The following is an 18429-nucleotide window of genomic DNA, read 5'->3' as shown; positions in this document are numbered from 1 at the left end:
AAATATTCATGCATGTAACCCGTAAGAATGTAATCGTACGACACTTAAGGCTAAATTTCATCTTTAATGCCAGAAACGTGTTTTAAAATCAAGTATGTACTTTATCTGCGTAATTAATATTCAAAATGCAACCGTTTATTTTTTAAACGCCCCCTCAGAACATTGTTCCAATATTTATCGTTTTTTTTTGTTTTTCTGCTTTGCAAGGTAATTTGGGATGGAAGTGAGCATCTTTCATCTTTAACAGTCTGCTTTCTCAATAGTCAGTATGTAGATAAGATTAAATAAGATCACTTGACTATATTTAGCAAGCAGTGTCCAAAACTTTACCCTGATCAGGAAGAATTCCCCCAGACATAATAAGCACAAAAATAAAAAGGCTTACTTTGCCGGAAAGGTACCTTTAATATGAAACGCGCATTTAAAAAGTATTCAAGAATCTAGAAAATATAAAACTGGCTCCTAAAATTTGATGGAAGTGGAGCATGGGTTGAGAACTGAGCACACATTCCTGTATGTGCAGAAACATGTATAAGAATAAAGTCCACCTTGTTGAAGTCTAGTAGTGCTGATGAGGCCTGTGATGGGTGTAAGGCATGTACTGGTACCTGGCGCGCCTGGTCCTCATCACCAACGGCTCGTGGTAATCTGCAACAAGTAGAACACGGGTTGTTGAGTGGACGACGCACCTGCACGTCCGTCAGGGTGAGACATTACGCACATGCCGGGGGCCAGCCATGATGAGAGTAAGGTGCGTAGTCAACGGCATAATGGAGGGCCGCAGGGTCCACGTAAAAGTTGGTAAAGTCACCGAGAGGAGGACGAGGCGACCAGTTGATTCTAGGCGGCCTCACTGCGGAACAGAACCACAGCAAATGTGCGTTTTAGAAAGCGCGTAAACAACTGATTTGGCGTCGATGAGTGTCTTACCGACACGCCGCTCACTTTCCAAGCCTGGCAGCAGATGGGCAACGGAAATGTCCGCTGAAAGAACAAAGTGGATCGAGTCAGCATGAATACGACCAGCCGTTTCTTTTTTTTTTTTTTTTGGGCAATACTCCGTCGTCACCGAGAGAGTTGAGCGGCAGGTCCACGCCCCAGGCGTCTGCGGCGTGTAGCACCAGCAGGGTGCTTATTCGGCGGTGGGCCAGGGCGTTCCAGTGGACGCCGTCGGCGGCGCGATGCCGGAGACAGTGGCGGAAGTGGAAGTGGAGGTCCAGCACGTCCAACTTGCAGTCTTGAGCCAGGAGTCCGCTGTAGAAATTGGCTTTGATCACATCGTGCCGTAGATGACCCGCCTTGTGCGAGATCTGTTTCGGAGCAGAGCGACAAGAAACTGCCCTGTCTCATTTACAAAGAAAATCGGATTTGATCCCTTGTAAGTAGTTTTACTGCTCTGAATGTACCTCAGGAACCAGGAACCCCCCTTTGATGCGCTCTCCCAGAGGCATGGTGAGGTTCCAGATGACCAAGCTTTCTTCTGGCAGGACGCAAAGCAGTTCTTCAAAAAACTTTATGAGGTTGTCCTTGTACCCGGCCTCCCATTTTGAATTGTACCTACAATGAGGGTCGGTTAAAGCACGTAGCACGACTGAGATGTATGACGAAGAAGCCAAAATAAAAGCACCATAACTTTATGACTTACCTTGAAATGTCCCAAACGCAGGAGTTGACGATGACCAAATCTGGTTTCAACCCACGGTAGAAGTCCTCCATGATGCTCTTCATGTAGTCGGAGTAGACACGTGTGACAAAGTAAAAACGGACCAGGTGGTGGGGGGACTGGTACTGCCGGACCTCCCTGTAGCCCGTCCCATTGTGCATGAAGTTGAGGCAACCTCCTTCCATCAGGCGGTCCTGTTCAAAACTCATCTCACCCTGCAGACAGTTGAGAGAGGAATCGGAGGCAAGACACGTTAATTGTACACACGCTAAACCGAGATCTCTCGATCGGGATCACTTGCCTTTCTTTTAAGTTGTGCCAGGCGGAGGTATTCATCTTTCTGTAAAAGCAAGACAAGGTCTTTGTAGACACACCGCTGAACTGGAGATAGAGGGAGACGAACATTAATTAGGGTCACAAATGGACATTACGGTAGATTGAAATTATAGGCTGAAGGTCGCCCGGTTTTTGGGCTTTTTCATGACTTACTGGAGTCTCCCAACACCACAATGAACTTGTTATGGAAAAGCTGGCTGACCTGCTGGTGGCGCACGAACTTCATTTCCTCCTTCTTGAGCGTTATAAAACAACACGCACACCGTTTTCTCTTTCAATAAAATGTCTTATGATATTTTTGTGTATTCAAGTTCATAATTACTGGCAGAGATAAAAAGAAAAATGCTAAACAGACCGCGAGCATCGATGCTATCGTTACATACCATAATGGGAACGGTGGAGGGGCAAAAAAGCTAAAGTGAGCGTCCGTTAGCTTCGTAGTTTCTTCTGTCCCGTTTTAGGTTATCCGACAAGAGACGAGAGTTTCGTGTCGTAAGACCCTAAAGTTGAAGATGACTTCAGTGGAAAAACACAATCCTGCCTATGCGACTTTTTTGTTGTTTTTTAAATTGGTCAACAACCACAAGTGCGGTTGTGATTGGAAAATTGGGCTGCGAGGCCTTCAGGGGTCGTTGGAAATCACACAATGTCATGTCATCGCCATTGTTTAGTTTGACCCTTTTTTATTATATTCCCTATAACAAGTCATAACCACAGCCACAGATTGCATAGAAGGATGAAAGTCATCGAAAACCAGTCCGTTTTTCATTCTCCTTAGCTCTGGAAACGATTTATTATGTGGGATTAAAGCGTCAACATTAACAGTGAAGTGACCAAAGTTCAGTCTCATGTACACTAACCAGCAAGAACAAAGATGGCACACACAGGGTTTAAAAATAATCTGTGTTTTAGAAGTCACTGTCATCTTCTTCTATCACTTTAATGTTATTTCTCTCCTTCTGCTCGTCTTCATGCTCGCTGACTTCCTCGGTATCTTCTGGCTGGTGAAACTCTTCATAAATACCGCTCAGGGCTTTGGCTGCCTCCAGTGACACTTTTAAGAATCCAATCACCTCCTGCTCTTCATCCACACGCACAACTGGAGCAAACACGCCAATGTCAAACATCATCACAGCAGCGAAATAAAATGCCCAAGAAGCGCCTACTGTCAATTTGCCGTTCGATGACGTCACTCCCCGTCAGCAGCAGCTCCTGCAGATCCAAAAAAGCGTAACCGACATCCACGCATTCCTCCTCCCCGTCCATCGGCTCGCTGACGACTGTGAACTTTAACCTGCGCAAACGCACGCATTGGAATTTGGGTGACGGAATCGTGAAGAAAATTGGCACTTTTCAAACAACGTGTGATACGTTACCGGCGCTTCTTGGGGTCGTTGTCCTCCATCATGGTGTACAGAGACCGTCTGAGTGGAGCAGACATGGAACCGTCCACGTAGATGACTTGCAGAGCGACGTGACAATCAGCAAACTATGACGCAACACATAGACTCCGCCCCCTTCCCTGCTCACACCTCGAGTGAAGTTATAGTGAATCTCCTCCCCCGCCCTGGGCTTGCGGAGGGACACGGGCGTCTCGGTGGTCTCCATGGGGACGCCCAGCAGCCGGTATTCCACGTAGACGCGCTGCACCGAATCGTCCAGCGCCACGTGCGAAGAGGGTTCAAAGGTCAAGGACAGGATCTCCACTCTCAGTTTGTTACCCTGAATGGAGGGAAACGGATTTTACGCCGAGATGCTTTTAAAATGTCTTTTCTAATGAAATGTATTTCACCCGTCTTTTCTTTGGTTTGGATGGCACGATCAGAAGGTCGCTGGTTGAGGTATGCGAAGATTCTGACAGTTCTTCAGCGGCTCCACAGTAAAAGCACAATAAAAATCGTGATTCCCACGATTGCGTTGATGAAAGTCGTCAGAGTGATCTTACCACTCTCGCTCCTCTCCTCATTTTTCTCTTCCTCCAGCTCCTCCACTTCATCCACTGACACCACATCCACAGAGGGAATATTCTGAAAATCCGAATACAGTGCAGACATTATTATTTTTTTTTTTTAGCCGCCGTAGTTACAGTCGAGTCGATTCTTGCCGGTTCCTACCTTGCCTTCACTGGCAGAACTTTTTCTTAGCGGCGACTCTCTGGAAGATGTTTCTGGACATCTGCAGTGTTGCGTGTTATGTTCAATTGTCCATATACTACTTGCGCTTGGTGTGACTTACATTGTCGGCGGTGAATCGGGAGACGCGGTCAGCGCAATGTCGTGTCGGACGGGTGACCTCTCGTCCGATCGCTTGGTTCCGACTGGTTTTACGTCCTCGGGGGCGGGCTGTCGACAGAAAGCATTTGTGATGTGAGCGCTAGCCGGCTAGCGTAGCCAGGCGTCGCGTTTCGGAAACCTCACACAAGCTTTTGTCCTCCTCTGTCTTGTTTTGGGCTCTGCTGGCCCAAATTGCTGCGTCTAAAATTACGGAATAGCCATTTGGTCAAACTAGTCGAAAGAAATGTGATATCCGTACCTTGACTCTGGGCTTGGCTATGGGCCTCTGTGACCCTTGCGCTTCTTCCCGCCACCGCTCGCTGCCTCCGATGGCATCCGCCGGGGGTTGAAAGGGATATTTCCATTTCATTAGAACCCGGACCGTACCCCGCGGACCGCCGGCGGGATCACGTAGCACATAGTCGCCTAGAGATGAAAAAAAACTTTTATCATAGGCCCCAACCGATATGGACGTTTGGAACCTGATGCCGATCCCCCGGCGCTTACAAAGGACAACATTGCAGCCAATTGTCGGCTTTTATCGCTAAAGACGCTCACCTGTGATCTCCTTGCCCGTCGCCAGCGCTCTCAGCGGGATGGGTGTTTTCGCCAAGTAGGCCGGTGGAATCTGCTCATCGCTATCATCAAACACATACACCCAAAGACTGTTCGACCTGCGGCCACAAAAGAACAAACGTAGACTTTTGACGCGCCGCCTAAAAGCCATCTGTAACGTCGTTCTGGCCGCATACCGCAGGTAGCGCAGCACATCTGTTGTGACTGCTAGCGGGTAGCTAGCGCTGTCGCGGAATACCGGGTCTGCGGTGGCCGCGATCGTTTTGGACACGTGAGGCGGCAGGTCGTATAGCCTGTAGGTCAGGTATGCGTCTGGAACTAGTCCGGGCCATCGCCCGCTGAGACCCTCGCAACGGTCCAGCAGCAGCAGCAGCTCGTTAGGGATCCCGCCGCCGTAGTCGAACAAGTCCTGCAAACGAGTCACAAATGAGACTTTTTTAAAAATTTGTATTCATAGGTTAACATTCTGATTTACTGCGTGGCCGTCTTCTCGCCAGCCCAAGGTGGTGGTGTGAGTTGGTATTGTCTGCGTCGCTGTGACCCCGGCACCGTCTTTCAGCGACACGTCCTCCGTGGGCTCCGCGGGCGGGAACAAACGGGCCCAGAAATCCACAACACCGACGACTTCCCCCTCAAAGCCTTAAGACAAGAACTGATTAGCCAAAATGTTCACTTCTTGTTATTTTTGTTGTGTACCTGTGATGTTGACACGGCCATTGTCGCGCTCCCCTCTCCTCTGCATGGCCCCCAGGAGGGACAAGTGTCCACTCCCGTGCGTGACAAAGCGGACACCTCCTATGGCCTGGTGGAGCTCCACTCGAACCCTGGCGCCCTGGCTCCGCAGCTTTAGCAGATCTCGGGGCGTCAAAGCGTACTGGGAGGTGAAGCCGTAAGTGGGCTGGCTGCCCGCTACCAACGGCGTGGAGTGAACTTCAAAGTCCAAAAGGCCGTAGGTGCAGAAGGTCACCGTGTCCGCTTGAAGGTCGCCCATGTGCCGAAGACCTTCTGGAGTGAAGGTGGCCGCCTCAAGTAGAAAGACGGCAGATGAGAAACACAGCGCAGCCGTTCATGTTTTCAATTTCAGCTTTTACTACCTTAAGGTGGAGTTCCAATAAGGACTCTCCGAGCCTCAAAGGAGCACAGGGAACGTCTTCCTGGACGGTCTGGACTACTTCCTGGTCTCCGGCGGGCAACGTGTACTGCAGCGGCACGGTCCCTTTTTGACTCTTGGCAGCGTACGCAAAGGCTTTCAACTGGCCTTCAGACCGCAAAAAAACAGAATGAATTTTGCTTTTCTATGAAACGAAGGTTTGAAGATGACACACCTTGTAATGTCTTGATCTGAAGAGCTCGTTTGGATAAAACTTTGTCTTTCTCTGCCATGGCCGTCCTCAGCTGGCTCCTCTCCATCTCCAGCATTTCCTTGACCATGTGAAGCTCCTCCTTCGGGTAGAAAGGCGTTTGCTTAAAAGGGGGCGGGGCACAACGTTGTGAGCACGTGAAGGCACCTGAAGGTCTTTACTGATGCGGTGCTCCAGCAGAAGGAGGCTCCTGGCTTTCTGCAACTCCAGCACGGTGTCGGCGTGCGACGCTTGGACGTCGGGCGGCTCGGGTTCCTCCTTCCCGTTGTCGGGCCGCAGGAAACGTAAACCCTCCCTGCTCTCCTGCTGCATCCTGAAGGCCTGGAACATGTGAGGAGATAAGAATGATTCTGGAGAATTTCGGGGGAACCAGACTTTGTTTGCTTCGCCCACCTTGATTTGTAAAAGCGTTTCGCTGAGGTCCTCAACGCTCATGTCGAACTCCTGGACGACGAGATAGAGAGGGAATCATCTCAAAGACTTCGAACGTGTTGCGCCGTGCGTCTTTCGTTTCTCTGTTTAGGAACCTTGGTGACCGAGTCCAGTCTGCTCCGCAGGCGGGATATCTCCTCCTTGTACTGAAGAATCTCCTCCTCCAGATGTTTTACTTTGGCTAAAACCCAAGACGCTCTGCAGTAAGAGGTGGGCTTCCATTTGCTATCAGCACTCATCTTACCGTCACGTTGGCTCTCCAGCATCTCCTTCTCTTCATTGAGCTTCCCCACCTCTGACTGCAGTCTGCCTTTCTCCTCCTTCTCAGTTTGCAGCGTTGCCACCAGGATCTGGATGTCCATCCTGCCGACGTGCTCCTCCGGTTCTTCGGTCTGCACGTTTACCTCCATGCGTGTGTCCACGTGGCTGTTGTAGGTCGATAAAGTTCTGGGTGAAGGGAAAGAAACGCGATGAGGCGTCGTCATTACGCTGAAGATCTTTTGTGGTCCCACCTCTCCAGTAAGGAGTCGTAGTTTTCTTTTATCCGATCCTTCTCTCCTTCCAGGTCTGCAAGATGCTCTTGAAGCTGGAAGGGAAAAATTGGCACTATTGAACGGCTCCTCCAATGAAGATCTTCACGCTGGCTCCAGACCTTGTCCAGGTTCTGAAGAGACAGGCTGGCGGTCGTCAGCTCAGCCTCCAGTCTCAGCGCTCTGTGACGCTCCTGCTTCAGCTCCTCGCTCAGTTCTTCCACTTTCTCCAGAAGAAGAGTCTGACTTTCACGGAGGGACTTCTGACTCTGCAAAAAAATAAAAATAAAAAAGCTCAAACGATAAATGCAAGTCGGCAGCGAGATATTGTAAGCGTGTGCGTTGACCTCCTCCAGTTGCTTCTCATAGGCCTGCGAAGAAAGAAGAAGATGCGTGTTGCTATGGCAACGGATATTGTGGCCGACAGAGTGACGGCACCTGTTGCAGATCAGCGATCTTCTCCTGCGTGACCCTCAGGGTGGCGCTCTTCTCAGAAAGCTCCTTTTGCAAACAGATGACGTCAACGTTCTCTCTGATGTTGATCCTGAGCAGAAAAGTACCCAAAAGTTTTTTTTTTTTTTTTCTCACTCCTCGTAGTTTTCCCGTAATTCAATATTTTCAGCCAACAATTAGCCACCCTGAGTGCGACGTTGATGATGCCATCACCTGTGCCTTTCCGCCTGTTGCCTCTTCATTTCCCTCACGGTTCCCTCCATCTCTTTGTCTTTAACTCGGAGCGTGTCGCGAAGGGTCCGGGCGGTCACCTCGAGCTCCATCGTCTTCATCTGCTCGCTCACACTGCTGAGAAGAGGGAGGAGGGGGTATGGGACGGGTATATGGGGCTGCAAAATCTTATTTCATTCCCCACTCACAATTTGTCCATGTCTCCTCTGGTGTCTTCCATCGGGGGACAATATCGGGGCGGGGCTGTGTGATCCGCCCTTCCGACTCCGCCATCCACATCTGTACATTTTGTAGCTTTGAGGAGGAGAAAAAGTGAGAAAGTTCAAAGTGTCCTTGGACTTGGTGGAAGGACGTCTATAGAGCAAGGATTGTCAACCGGTGGTGCGTGGCCCTCTAGTGATCCGTAGCGGTATTGCAGGTGGTCCGCGAAATAGGAAATGGAACATTATTGTAGAATAATAATAATATTGATTTATAATAATATTGATCCATTATTCAGACTTGATTAATTAATTTATTTTTTGAATATTTTTTTATTTCTTTTTTCGCCAGCTAATTTTGTCATCCAAATGATGTTAAATGTAAACATAGAGACGCAAATAAATAGTCTGTCTATCCTCTTTCAGCGCAAAATATTCTGTCAAAGCAGTGGTCCCCGAGTTGCTTCTTGGTTATAACGGCCGGTGGTACCTATAGGGAAAAAAAAAGCCCTGCCATAGAGAGGACAGCAGCTTACCTTTGCTGAACCTGTAAGACGTGCGACCCCGCAAGTCCAGAATGTGCTGCTTGGCCAAACTGAGTTTATTTTGCAAAATCACTTTCTGGCTCTCCAGCGTGTCCACACGACTTTCCAACCCCTGCAGCGTGTCCTCCATGTCCTTCTCCTTGGCGCCGCCGGAGCCCGGCCCCGCCTGACGGAGACGCATCAGTCTGGTGGACATCCTTTGAGGAGCAAAACCAACAACTCGGTCATTTTAAGATTTTTGTTTTCAATACTTTTTTTTGGGCGACCACCTGCGCATCTTCTGCTCCTGCGCTCGTGTGTGCTTTCTCAGCACAACGTTTTCTTCTTGCATGTTAAGGCAAAGATCCTCCAGTTGCTCTCTGGGGAGACGAAATAGCCGCTGCGGATCTGGAAGGACGAGAGACGGCAACATTCAATAAAAGCTTCTGGAAAAAAATATATATATTGTGGCCTCACCTTTTGTAATCATGATGTGATGCTTCTTCCATGGCTTGACTGAATCACATACGGCATCTGTTCAGACGAGACACGCTCATAAATGCGGTAATGGCAACCTCGCAACTTTAGACGAATGGAAACAAACCTGGCATTGAGGCCATGAGGCCCCCCCTCATCAGACCAACGTCCCGTACTGGGAGATCCCCCGAAGTCTCGTCCACCATGGGCGACATCACACCAGCTTTCCTCAATCACAACCCCGGGTGAGGTTTGGAATGAAAACACGTTCACGACTGTGCTGCCGTTGTCACGTTACAAAAAGAAGCAAACGCAAAAGTGGCTATATCGGAACTCACCAAGCTTGGTGAACAATTCCGAGACGTGTGCGTTTTAATCCATCTTCATCCTGCTCTCGTTGGCTCAAAGCAAACTTGGTGATCACCTCAAGGCTCCATCTGCTTCTGGGGAGGGGGTAATCCTGCCTGTGCACTAATCAGATTACATGGCGTGCTCCCGGATCAGTTTGGCGGCAGCGAGACGAAATATTTTAGGGTGGCGCGCTGTTCTGGGGTCTGTTTCCATGGTGACACTTTTTGCAAATGGGTTTGATTGGACGGGACCACAAAAGACGGACGGACGGGCATTCCAATTTTAATATAAACTGGAAATAAACACCAAAGTCAGCGACATTAAATTAAGATGAAATAAAAAGTCAACACCATAGGAGTAATAATTACTTCAAATGAATTATTACATAATTCCACGTCACTCTTGTTTGCTTGTTTTTTGCAGTTAGGAAGCATAAGGATGGGAAAAGAATGGCAGTAGCGGTGTGAAAATAAATCAATGAATCAACAGGTAAACGATAATCAAATTCATCGACAGCTACTTTGAATAATAACTCTGATAAACTGATTTCAGCCTCACAACAGTATTTCTTTTCTAATTTCTGTAGTCCTCCACGAAAGAGTTTGTGCATCATCAACATAAGATTTTGTTTTTAGATATTATAGATGAATAAATAAAGTGTGTTGACATTATATGGTGACGTTGTCTAAACTGGCGCTTCCTGCAACAGGCCGGATGACGAGCGGCGAGCCGTTCCTTCCGTTGTCACTCACATCTGGGTTGAAAAGCGGAAACACGGCCTCTGCGAAGCTAATGTGCGTAAAGGAATAGATGTGCGACTTGGCCTCGGCGTCGTGGAAGGACACCGTCCCGTCGGTCACGTCCAAAAACACCCCGACAACCTTTGGCCTCTGGGGCAGATACAAAAGGTGTGCTTGTGCCGCGCAGGCCCGATACTCGGTGGCCGGTCTCAAACACACAGCCCAGAATCCGTCTTGCGGGCTGAGTGTCACCAAGCCCTTCCGCTTGACGGACGCCCGGGCCACGCCCAGATCCCACGACGTCTTGTCCCCCACCTCCACCTCCCAATAGTGCCTCCCGGTGGTGAAACCCTGCGTGAACAGACAGCTTGCCTCCTGGACTTCTTACGTCCCGCTCTTTGCTTTCCGTCTCGAGTTACCTCGGTGGACAGCACGCACGGAGCGGTGTCAAAACGTTCAGGCAGGTCCGGCAGGTCCCGCTCAACGTCTCCATCCTGAACCCGTCTCCCGTCTTCGGACAGAACCAGCCACGGGTTGGCTGTCCTGGGGTCCAGATAAACATCAACTACAAAGGAGCACCTTAACTGTCATTAACATCCTTCGGAGATAAGTTGGGTCATGACATCTGCTCACCTGCATACTGCAACATCATGTCATGCTCTGGATGGAAAAACAAATATACGTAGTTGAAGGACGAAAGACGAGTTCCCCTGAAAAACGGGAACATTTCCTGACCTTGAATGGAAAGTGTTTTTAAAAAACGGCACAGTTGTTGATCAACGTGGTCCAAAGCTCTCCTCACAATCCCCGCACACGTGTCTGAGTGGACCACGTCGTCATGACGAGACTTAGAAGACAACGTTGAAGATCCCTGAGACACACACAAATTGAGGCATAGAAAAAAAAAAATTAAAGAGCAAGCCAATTCCGACTGGGATCGCCGCCGACCTGCAGAAGGAGGTGGTCGTCGGTGTGAGGGAGCTGCTTCATCTCGCTCCTTCTCCTCTCCAGCTCGTTGATCTCCAGCTCCAGCTGTGCCATGAGCCTCTGGGCCGAGCGCTCCATTGCAACCTGCCGCCTCTCAATGGTCTCCAGCAGCTCAGACCAGCTTCTCTCCAGGGCCCGGGTCAGAGAAGAAAAGATCTCTGCACTCCGCTCTAGTTCCAACTTGGCCTTTTCCTGGAGACATAAATGAAAGTTGAAGTTGTCCACTATTCAAAAATCAAACCAGGAGAACTTCAGATAGTTTAACTATGCCAATGCTACACGTAATAGAAACTCACTTTGCTGAGCTCCACACAGTTTTTGATCTCCTCCACCTTCTGACGTCTGTCTCGGATCATCTCCTGGACCCCTGAGTCCACCGGCTTCCTTCTGGCCCGGACGCGCTCGGACATTTCCCTGGCGAAAGAGTTCTCGCATAGCTCCGGCCGGGTAGCGAAAAGCGTGTCACATTTGGGACAGCTGGAGGCGGCGCCGCGCTCCCAGCGGGATGTGATGCAGTTGAAGCAGAAGCTGTGACCGCAGGGAATGGATACGGGCTCGGAGAAAACATCCTGACAGATGCCGCACTGGAGCAGCGCCTCTGACAAGATAGTGCTGGGAGAGGCCATGACCTTGACAGATGTCAACATACAACAGCAAATCAAATCCGTGCACCTGAAAAATAACACTCGCAATAAAATTAAATAAATAAATAAAATGCACCAATAATAATAAGAACTATTGTTATTAATAATAATAAAATGCACAAAAAGATACAGGGGGAAAAAAAAAAAACGTGCTCACATTTATGAGGGGTGCTCGGGTGTCACGTGAGAACGAGAATCTGGTTACCAAAAGCTCAACCTGTATGCATTCACCGAGTTACAAAACGCAACTTCCTTGTCACTGACTAACATTCAAAGTTGTTCAAAGTCCAGCATGCTGGCACGGATGACCAATGTTGCGAACGTTTGCTCTGCTGTGTGACATTTCACCTGCTTGTGGTGGAATTATCAGGCGCGTATTTTGACTCGCCTCTAGCTTGGATATTTGGAAATGAACTTTTGGATTGGTCCTACCTTGACGTTTAAAAGGAAATTCTCTCCGTTGGGCAATCCAAGCAAATATTTGCAGCACCTTGGAAAGGGAAGTCGTGCACTTCTCCACTTTACAGTCAAGCCACGCCCACCGAAGGCCAGACTTTGCCGACTCAAGGGGAGGAGTAAAGTAATGACGTCAAAATTCATTTCGTTGATCATTTCTATTCTAACGGGTCTTCATTTTACAGTGTGTGCGTTGAGATGCAAAAAGAATCACGCGTGGAAACGCGCAGCGAGCAAGGCGACTACGAGCATAGGAAAGAACGAGCTTTTGTTGAGCACCTGAACGCGTCACCGAGATCCAGTGGCGAGCGCGACGACAGTGAGGAAAGGAGCATGAAGAAGGAGGAGGAAGAAGAAGCGTGAAGCGTTCAAGCGTTAATTCGGCGCAAAGACGGCTTCCCTGCTGGCCTCGGACGCGGGAAGGGAGGCAGGATGGAGGAGAAGCAGCGCTTTCTTTGCGGCGTGGTGGAAGGTGAGCGCCATGGTCTTCAGCATCCCTCACATCGTATGCTTGACTTCTCTCTTCCCCTTCTCCATCCGTTTGACCTACATTTTGTGTGTCGCTCCCTTGACTCCGCATGCAGCCCTGCACCAAGACATGGCATGATCGTCCCACCTGACCTGTGATAGTATGTGGAAGGTCTCAGACATGAAAAGGCGCTGGTAGCCATGGATAAAATACAAAGAGGGATAGTGATGATGCAAATGCATTGAAGTGCTAGTAACCAAGACAATTAGTGTTGGCCATTTCGTTACGCGCAAAAAAAAAAAAAGGTCTCAGTAGGATGGAGGTGCACAAATTGCACCACAAACTGATCACTAGGTTTCTGCACGTAGCGAATAGTAGCAATACTCTCCTTTGTCGTGGCTTGTCTCGTACTGTCAGTAATTAGGTCTGCACATGCATGCACATTACACACAGATTCCCCCCTCCCCTCCATGGAACTTCCGGAGGAAAGGTAATATAAGCAGCGCAGTATTGTGTGGTCAACACTGCGCGTTCACACTCCTACCGTACGTATTCCGACATCACAAAGGGAGGAGAGAAACACTGGAGATGCTCCCGTTTCTAAAAATAGCAGACGTGATGAAGCGCGTAGCCAGAGATGAATAATGGCTTTGGTAAACATGGGATGAGAGGATGGATGAGAACCTTGAAACATTTAGATGGAATTGCTCATTTAGATGGAATTGCTCATTTGCTGCAGTGAGTAATAGCAAAGCTGCACGCGACGATGGTGTGAAATGATGACGTTTCGTTGACTGTGCAAAAATGAGACTTGAGATACTGTCAAGGGATCAAAACAAACAGAAATGACAACTTGATGTACGTATGTATACTTGCGGGCATAATGGGTATTGTGCGGGGCCAATACTGCCCATGTTTTGAGGTATCGGGTACTCGTGGACGCTGCCGATACAAGCCACCGACACTTAAAGCAAAACGTCAAGTCGGCGGTAGTTGGCGCTAGGGCAGTATCATTGATTGATATTTAATGCGCCTGAAGAAGTTACATATTTATCTAATGGGAAAAAAAAATACTTGGGGGGCGGTGCTAATTCTTTCCAATGACCCTATATAATAAACAACGAATGGAAGTCTGTTCACATTTTTTGTCAGTGTTAAATCCCATATCAAAAGTACTGGAGGTATCGGTCCTTGGTATCGGTACTCAGAAGAGTGAATACGAGTGGCATACTGATACGGTGGTATCCAAAATGACTACTGCGTGGAAATAAATGTTTCATCTTCTACAGGTTTCTACGGAAGGCCATGGTCTATGGACCAGAGAAGATTTCTCTTTCAGTGGTAAGTGGAACGGCACGCTGTACGCTTAATCACGTCTCTCGCTACATTTTCCATTTCTTCTACTTAAAGCCGTGAATATGTGTCTCCCGTCACCGTGTTGGCGTAACGGCGGCCGGGCGTGGAGTGTGGGCTGTGCGGTTATTTATAGATCCAATTCTTTAGGCTCAAACGGAGGAGCTACTCAGGGTTGCGTAAGTTTGCCTCGGCGGGGACCGAGCGGGGATGGTGCTTGGCTGCGCAATCAGAGCATCTGCTCAGGAAGTGAGATCCACCTACAACAGAAACAGTTTGCGTGAATGTTTTCCATGCTATTCATTATTCAGGAGGTCATTTGCAGTAAATTAGCCCATGATCAATACAGTCCTGCCAACACCTGACAGATGTTAGCAAGACGGTTGCAATACTGCAGGCAGGACAGATTATGCGTCAACATTCAGTGGTGGTGCTAGGTGGGGGCCATGGCCACCCGCGGCCACCCTACATCTAGGGGGAAGTTTTAATACCTGTGACCACAATTCGTTTTTATGTAAAGAGGATATGTTCAATTCTGAACATAGACTCCAAAAAGAATCTGTTTATAGTAAAGAACATTGGATTGGACAATCAACATTGTTATTTTCACAATTTGAGGGACATCAATTGCAGTATGCAAAACTGCCATCAGTGACTGTAACTGGCCATGAGATAAAAGTAATATACAAGCTAGCACACACGACAAATGCAAATAAAATGTCCTTATGGGGCAAATAAAGCTCAGCAAAATGGGGCTTTTTTTTTTTTTTTTGTGTCGAGCAAGGTGCTGGCCCATAGTGACGGTAAAATGAAGCTTCCTGAACCAGTTGTATTATTTTATTTTTTTTACTCCTCTAGATGGCGCACATTGGGCTGAAAGTACATTGACTTCTCAATACCTCATTGTTTAAAACAACCGTGCCATTTAGAGGATTCAAAAAGCATAGCAACTAGTCCATGAAGCCGATTTGAAGCTTCATTTGACCTTCACAAGTGCTGGGTATGTTTTATTCCACGAATCCTGGACAGCGGGCGGCATGATAAACGACTTCCCAATGTGCGTGAGTCCCCAATGGAAAAAAAACGACAACAACATCCTTCGCTTTCTCTGTGCTAGGATGCAGAATTGGGGTTTGAACACTTACCTGTATGGTCCAAAAGATGACCTGAAGCACAGACTGTTGTGGAGGGAAGTCTATTCACCTGAAGAGGAAGGTAAAGAAGAAAGAGCTGCCGTTGCGCTAAGTATCCCGTCTCGCTTCTTCTTCTTCATGTTGAAAAGCTGTCCTCGCAGGACAATTGCTCACTCTGATCACGGAGGCCCACTCCAGAGGCCTGAGGTTCATTTACGCCCTGTCCCCGGGTCAGGACATCGTCTTCTCGTCCCCGTGTGACCTGACCCTCCTGAAACGCAAACTGAAACAAGTAAGTCACACTTCAATCTTGACGATGCTTCACACGCTTTGACTCCGCCCACTTGCCTTCTGTCCAGGTGTCCGACCTGGGTTGCCAGGCCTTTGCCATCCTCTTTGACGACATCGATCACTCGCTGTGTCAGGCCGACAGCGAGGCCTTCTCTTCGTTCGCGCACGCTCAAGTCAGCGTCACCAACGAGCTCTATCGGTTCTTGGGGGAGCCGCCTGTCTTCCTGTTCTGCCCCACCGGTACGCATCCTGACGTAAACGCTTTGCGAGCTTCGCTGGCCGGGAATGAACTTCCTCTCGCTCTTTCAGAATACTGCGGTTCTCTGTGTTCCCCCAGCGTGCAGAAGTCTCCTTACCTGCAAACAGTTGGGGAGGATTTGCTTCCCGACATTACCGTCATATGGACAGGTGAGGCACTTTTTGAAGGTATCTCAATCAGGACCAGGCGACCCCGACCCAAGCTCCCCAAACGTGCCCTCTGTGGCTCACAGGTAATAAGGTCATCTCAAAGAAACTATCCGTGGACCGTCTGGCCGAGGTGGAGTCGGTGCTTCAGCGGCCGCCGCTCATCTGGGACAACCTTCACGCCAACGACTACGACTCCCGCCGGCTCTTCTTGGGTCCTTTCAAGGGCCGCGAGCCTTGGCTTAGGGGCCACCTGAGGGGACTCCTCCTCAATCCCAACTGCGAGTTTGAGGCCAACTACATCCCGCTGCACACGCTGGCAAACTGGTACAGGACTGGAAGCCAGGAGAGAAAAGGTGACAAAAGGCAACAACCGGCCAGCGAGGAACCCGTAGACTAACGCTGACGTTTTTATTCTTCAGATGAGGAGACAGACTATTGTCCTGACAGAGCTTTGTCTGCAGCATTGCATGACTGGATGGAAGAACTCAACCAACCTCTCCAAGCAGGTCAATATTCTACAGCGCGTACGATTCAAATAACGGAACGTCATTTTTAGGAAGGTTTCGCCAACGTACGATGTTCTCAGGTCGGCAGAGCGCACGATCAGATCAGCGCTGCTCTAGATCCAAAACCCCGGACAGATCCGACTGCACGTCCACCTTTCGAGGGAGCGCCGTAGTGGCGAAACTCCCTGTCTTCCCTCTCAACTCAAGCTCCCCCCCCCCCTCACCCACCAAGGCCAAAGGGGAAAGCGAGGTACGAGAAGGCGGGAAAAGGCAGCCCGCTCAAGGCAGCCACCAGGTTCCGGCGTCCAGGCCCGCAGCTCCTTCAGGACCTAAGGCCCGGGGTCGAGGCCTCTGCGGTGGGAAGGGCCTGCTGAGCGAGGCCCAGGTGCGGCTGCTGGTGGGTCTCCATTATCTGCCTCACGAGCACGGCCCGTCGGCCCAGAAACTTATCCAAGATCTGACTTGGCTCAAAAGCAACTGCCACGTGGTCAGCGCCAACAGCAAGAAGAGCTCACCTCACAAGGTCCGAAAACCTTCGACAGTTGCCGTGTCTCTATGTAGAAAAGCTCATAGTTTGGACGTCTTCTCTTCTGGTCCTGTCTGTGATGGTGGCGCGTGGCGCCCACAGGTTGACGAATGGCGCCAACGGGCCTCCGGGTTCCTGTCTCTGTGTGAGGACATCGCCCAGCTGCACTGTAGTGTGGTGGGCGGGGCTAACCGGGCTGTGCTCTATGACCTTTACCCTTACGTGTGGGACCTGAGGAACATGGCACTTGTGGCCAAGGCCTTCGTATGCTGGCTGGGTGAGGAACGAACATCGTAAATATATGTACACTGGTGCCTTGAGATATAAATACAGTAAACTGGGGTTCAGTGTGATGACAATAATAATTCTCATGATATCGTATTGGCCCAAAGATAAGATGAGGTTTTTCTCATTGAAATAAAGGGGCGTCTTATAATCGGGGTCGTCTTATATTCGGGCCAATATGGTAACGGCTGCTCTCATACGCCCCTTAGATGGTCGTATTCTGAATGATAGCGCCACCTTGGCTTCCTGGAGGAATTGCTTCCAACGTGAGTAATCGTCTCGTTCAATTATTATGATCATCGGCATTGTCGGAGCAAAACGTACCATTGATTTGAGACAGTGTGCGGGAAGACGGCAGGAACGGAGCTGCTGGGGGAGGAGTCGGAGCCGTGGGCGTTCAAAGGGGGCGTGTCCGGTGAAGTGCAGGTCGGGCGTCCGTTTCCTCTCATGATGACTCGCTTGGCTCGGGTCACTCAGCTCACGTGTTGTCCATGTCGTGCGTGAGCGCAGATGCTGCTCCCCGGAGGCGGCGGCGGCGGCGGCGGCAGCAGCGAACTCTTCACTCACCCGCCTCCTCTCTTCCCAACCTCGCGTCTCTACAACATCAGGCCCTACCACAGTAAGGACAAGGTAAGGAACTGTTTTTGTTCCCTTAATGCTTATGACAATAGTGATATCAAATTAAGGCACAACATTTGACTATTTGGCAATATTATCTATGTCCTTCACTGTACAATAAAGTGATGAATTGACAAAAATGTGCCAATTTCATGGGGGGGGGGAGTGAATGGATTTATTTTGATCTTATTTTGGAACATGTTAATGTGTAAACTAAATACCTAAATTAACAATAATAATATATAATACCGTATTGGCCCGAATATAAGACGACCCTGATTATAAGACGACCCCTTGTTTTTCAAGACTCAAGTTTGAAAAAAGCATTTTCTTATATTCGGGCCAATATGGTCATAGATATAAAAATATAATAATGAATAAAAAATATATAATAACTATGCAACTATAATGATAAATATAATAAATAATACAAATATTAAATAATAATCTGATCTTTGCCAGTTATGAAAGAGCTATTAAAATGGCCGGTGGATTAATCGACACGAATTTTTACAACCAGATATGAGTTAGATTGTTTACAAACAGCACGGTTTGGTCTTTAACAGGTGGAGTTGTACCGTATGGTCCGTCAGCTTCACCTAAGGT

General features: G+C 48.9%; 4 protein-coding genes across 13 annotated transcripts in view; 1 reads left to right on the top strand and 3 right to left on the bottom strand.

The window, feature by feature from the left end:
• Window positions 1–381: 381 nt before the first annotated feature.
• fam113 (family with sequence similarity 113) lies at window positions 382–2615 on the bottom strand. The gene is made up of 9 exons (XM_088394101.1): window positions 2383–2615; window positions 2153–2234; window positions 1965–2044; window positions 1646–1878; window positions 1407–1557; window positions 1070–1310; window positions 931–984; window positions 722–853; window positions 382–648 (listed from the first exon to the last, which is right to left on the bottom strand). The coding sequence occupies exons 1-9, from the start codon at window positions 2383–2385 to the stop codon at window positions 560–562; spliced, it is 1065 nt and encodes a 354-aa protein (XP_088250227.1). The 5' UTR covers window positions 2386–2615; the 3' UTR covers window positions 382–559.
• A 158-nt stretch (window positions 2616–2773) lies between these two features.
• rpgrip1 (RPGR interacting protein 1) lies at window positions 2774–9532 on the bottom strand. Of its 3 annotated transcripts, XM_088393876.1 has the most exons (30): window positions 9184–9532; window positions 9057–9113; window positions 8870–8987; window positions 8592–8797; window positions 8044–8149; window positions 7838–7972; window positions 7610–7715; window positions 7519–7542; window positions 7294–7440; window positions 7154–7227; window positions 6886–7088; window positions 6737–6822; window positions 6603–6653; window positions 6357–6530; window positions 6174–6291; window positions 5943–6106; window positions 5545–5872; window positions 5324–5487; window positions 5025–5257; window positions 4831–4946; window positions 4532–4698; window positions 4417–4473; window positions 4235–4341; window positions 4114–4174; window positions 3945–4026; window positions 3792–3871; window positions 3532–3721; window positions 3376–3460; window positions 3166–3293; window positions 2774–3098 (listed from the first exon to the last, which is right to left on the bottom strand). In XM_088393876.1, the coding sequence occupies exons 1-30, from the start codon at window positions 9269–9271 to the stop codon at window positions 2908–2910; spliced, it is 3846 nt and encodes a 1281-aa protein (XP_088250002.1). In that variant the 5' UTR covers window positions 9272–9532; the 3' UTR covers window positions 2774–2907. The 3 variants fall into 3 exon arrangements, with proteins under 3 accessions (XP_088250002.1, XP_088249986.1, XP_088249995.1); XM_088393860.1 differs by having other exon boundaries at window positions 7294–7542; XM_088393869.1 differs by lacking the exon at window positions 4417–4473 and having other exon boundaries at window positions 7294–7542.
• A 137-nt stretch (window positions 9533–9669) lies between these two features.
• On the bottom strand, window positions 9670–13526 carry LOC148403269 (E3 ubiquitin-protein ligase TRIM21-like). 4 transcript variants are annotated; one of them, XM_088394049.1, is made up of 7 exons: window positions 12211–13512; window positions 11431–11763; window positions 11096–11326; window positions 10883–11018; window positions 10781–10807; window positions 10567–10712; window positions 9670–10498 (listed from the first exon to the last, which is right to left on the bottom strand). In XM_088394049.1, the coding sequence occupies exons 1-7, from the start codon at window positions 12388–12390 to the stop codon at window positions 10076–10078; spliced, it is 1476 nt and encodes a 491-aa protein (XP_088250175.1). In that variant the 5' UTR covers window positions 12391–13512; the 3' UTR covers window positions 9670–10075. The 4 variants fall into 4 exon arrangements, with proteins under 4 accessions (XP_088250175.1, XP_088250186.1, XP_088250165.1 ...); XM_088394060.1 differs by having other exon boundaries at window positions 10781–11018; window positions 11936–13524; XM_088394039.1 differs by having other exon boundaries at window positions 10781–11018; window positions 12211–13521.
• LOC148403268 (protein O-GlcNAcase) overlaps window positions 12066–18429 on the top strand; it is a 9296-nt gene continuing 2932 nt past the window's right edge. Inside the window, exons 1-14 of one of the 5 annotated variants that reach the window (XM_088394002.1) lie at window positions 12066–12706; window positions 13993–14044; window positions 15174–15271; window positions 15351–15481; window positions 15549–15720; window positions 15790–15888; window positions 15972–16241; window positions 16308–16394; window positions 16475–16917; window positions 17023–17197; window positions 17415–17471; window positions 17546–17631; window positions 17716–17835; window positions 18390–18429. The exon at window positions 18390–18429 is cut by the window's right edge and continues 305 nt beyond it. In XM_088394002.1, the coding sequence (XP_088250128.1) occupies window positions 12667–12706; window positions 13993–14044; window positions 15174–15271; window positions 15351–15481; window positions 15549–15720; window positions 15790–15888; window positions 15972–16241; window positions 16308–16394; window positions 16475–16917; window positions 17023–17197; window positions 17415–17471; window positions 17546–17631; window positions 17716–17835; window positions 18390–18429 (1870 nt within the window). In that variant the 5' untranslated portion in view covers window positions 12066–12666. Of the gene's footprint in view, window positions 12707–13327; window positions 13562–13992; window positions 14045–15173; window positions 15272–15350; window positions 15482–15548; window positions 15889–15971; window positions 16242–16307; window positions 16395–16474; window positions 16918–17022; window positions 17198–17414; window positions 17472–17545; window positions 17632–17715; window positions 17836–18389 lie in introns of those variants that run through there. The other 4 variants (XM_088394011.1, XM_088394018.1, XM_088394027.1 and 1 more) reach the window with 4 other exon arrangements.

Source organism: Syngnathus floridae, chromosome 1 (genome assembly GCF_059516105.1).
Source record: "Syngnathus floridae isolate MCC-2025c chromosome 1, RoL_Sflo_1.0, whole genome shotgun sequence".
Lineage (NCBI taxonomy): Eukaryota > Metazoa > Chordata > Actinopteri > Syngnathiformes > Syngnathidae > Syngnathus > Syngnathus floridae.
Note: the sequence above shows the minus strand (reverse complement) of the source record. Positions and strands in the feature narration are given on the sequence as shown.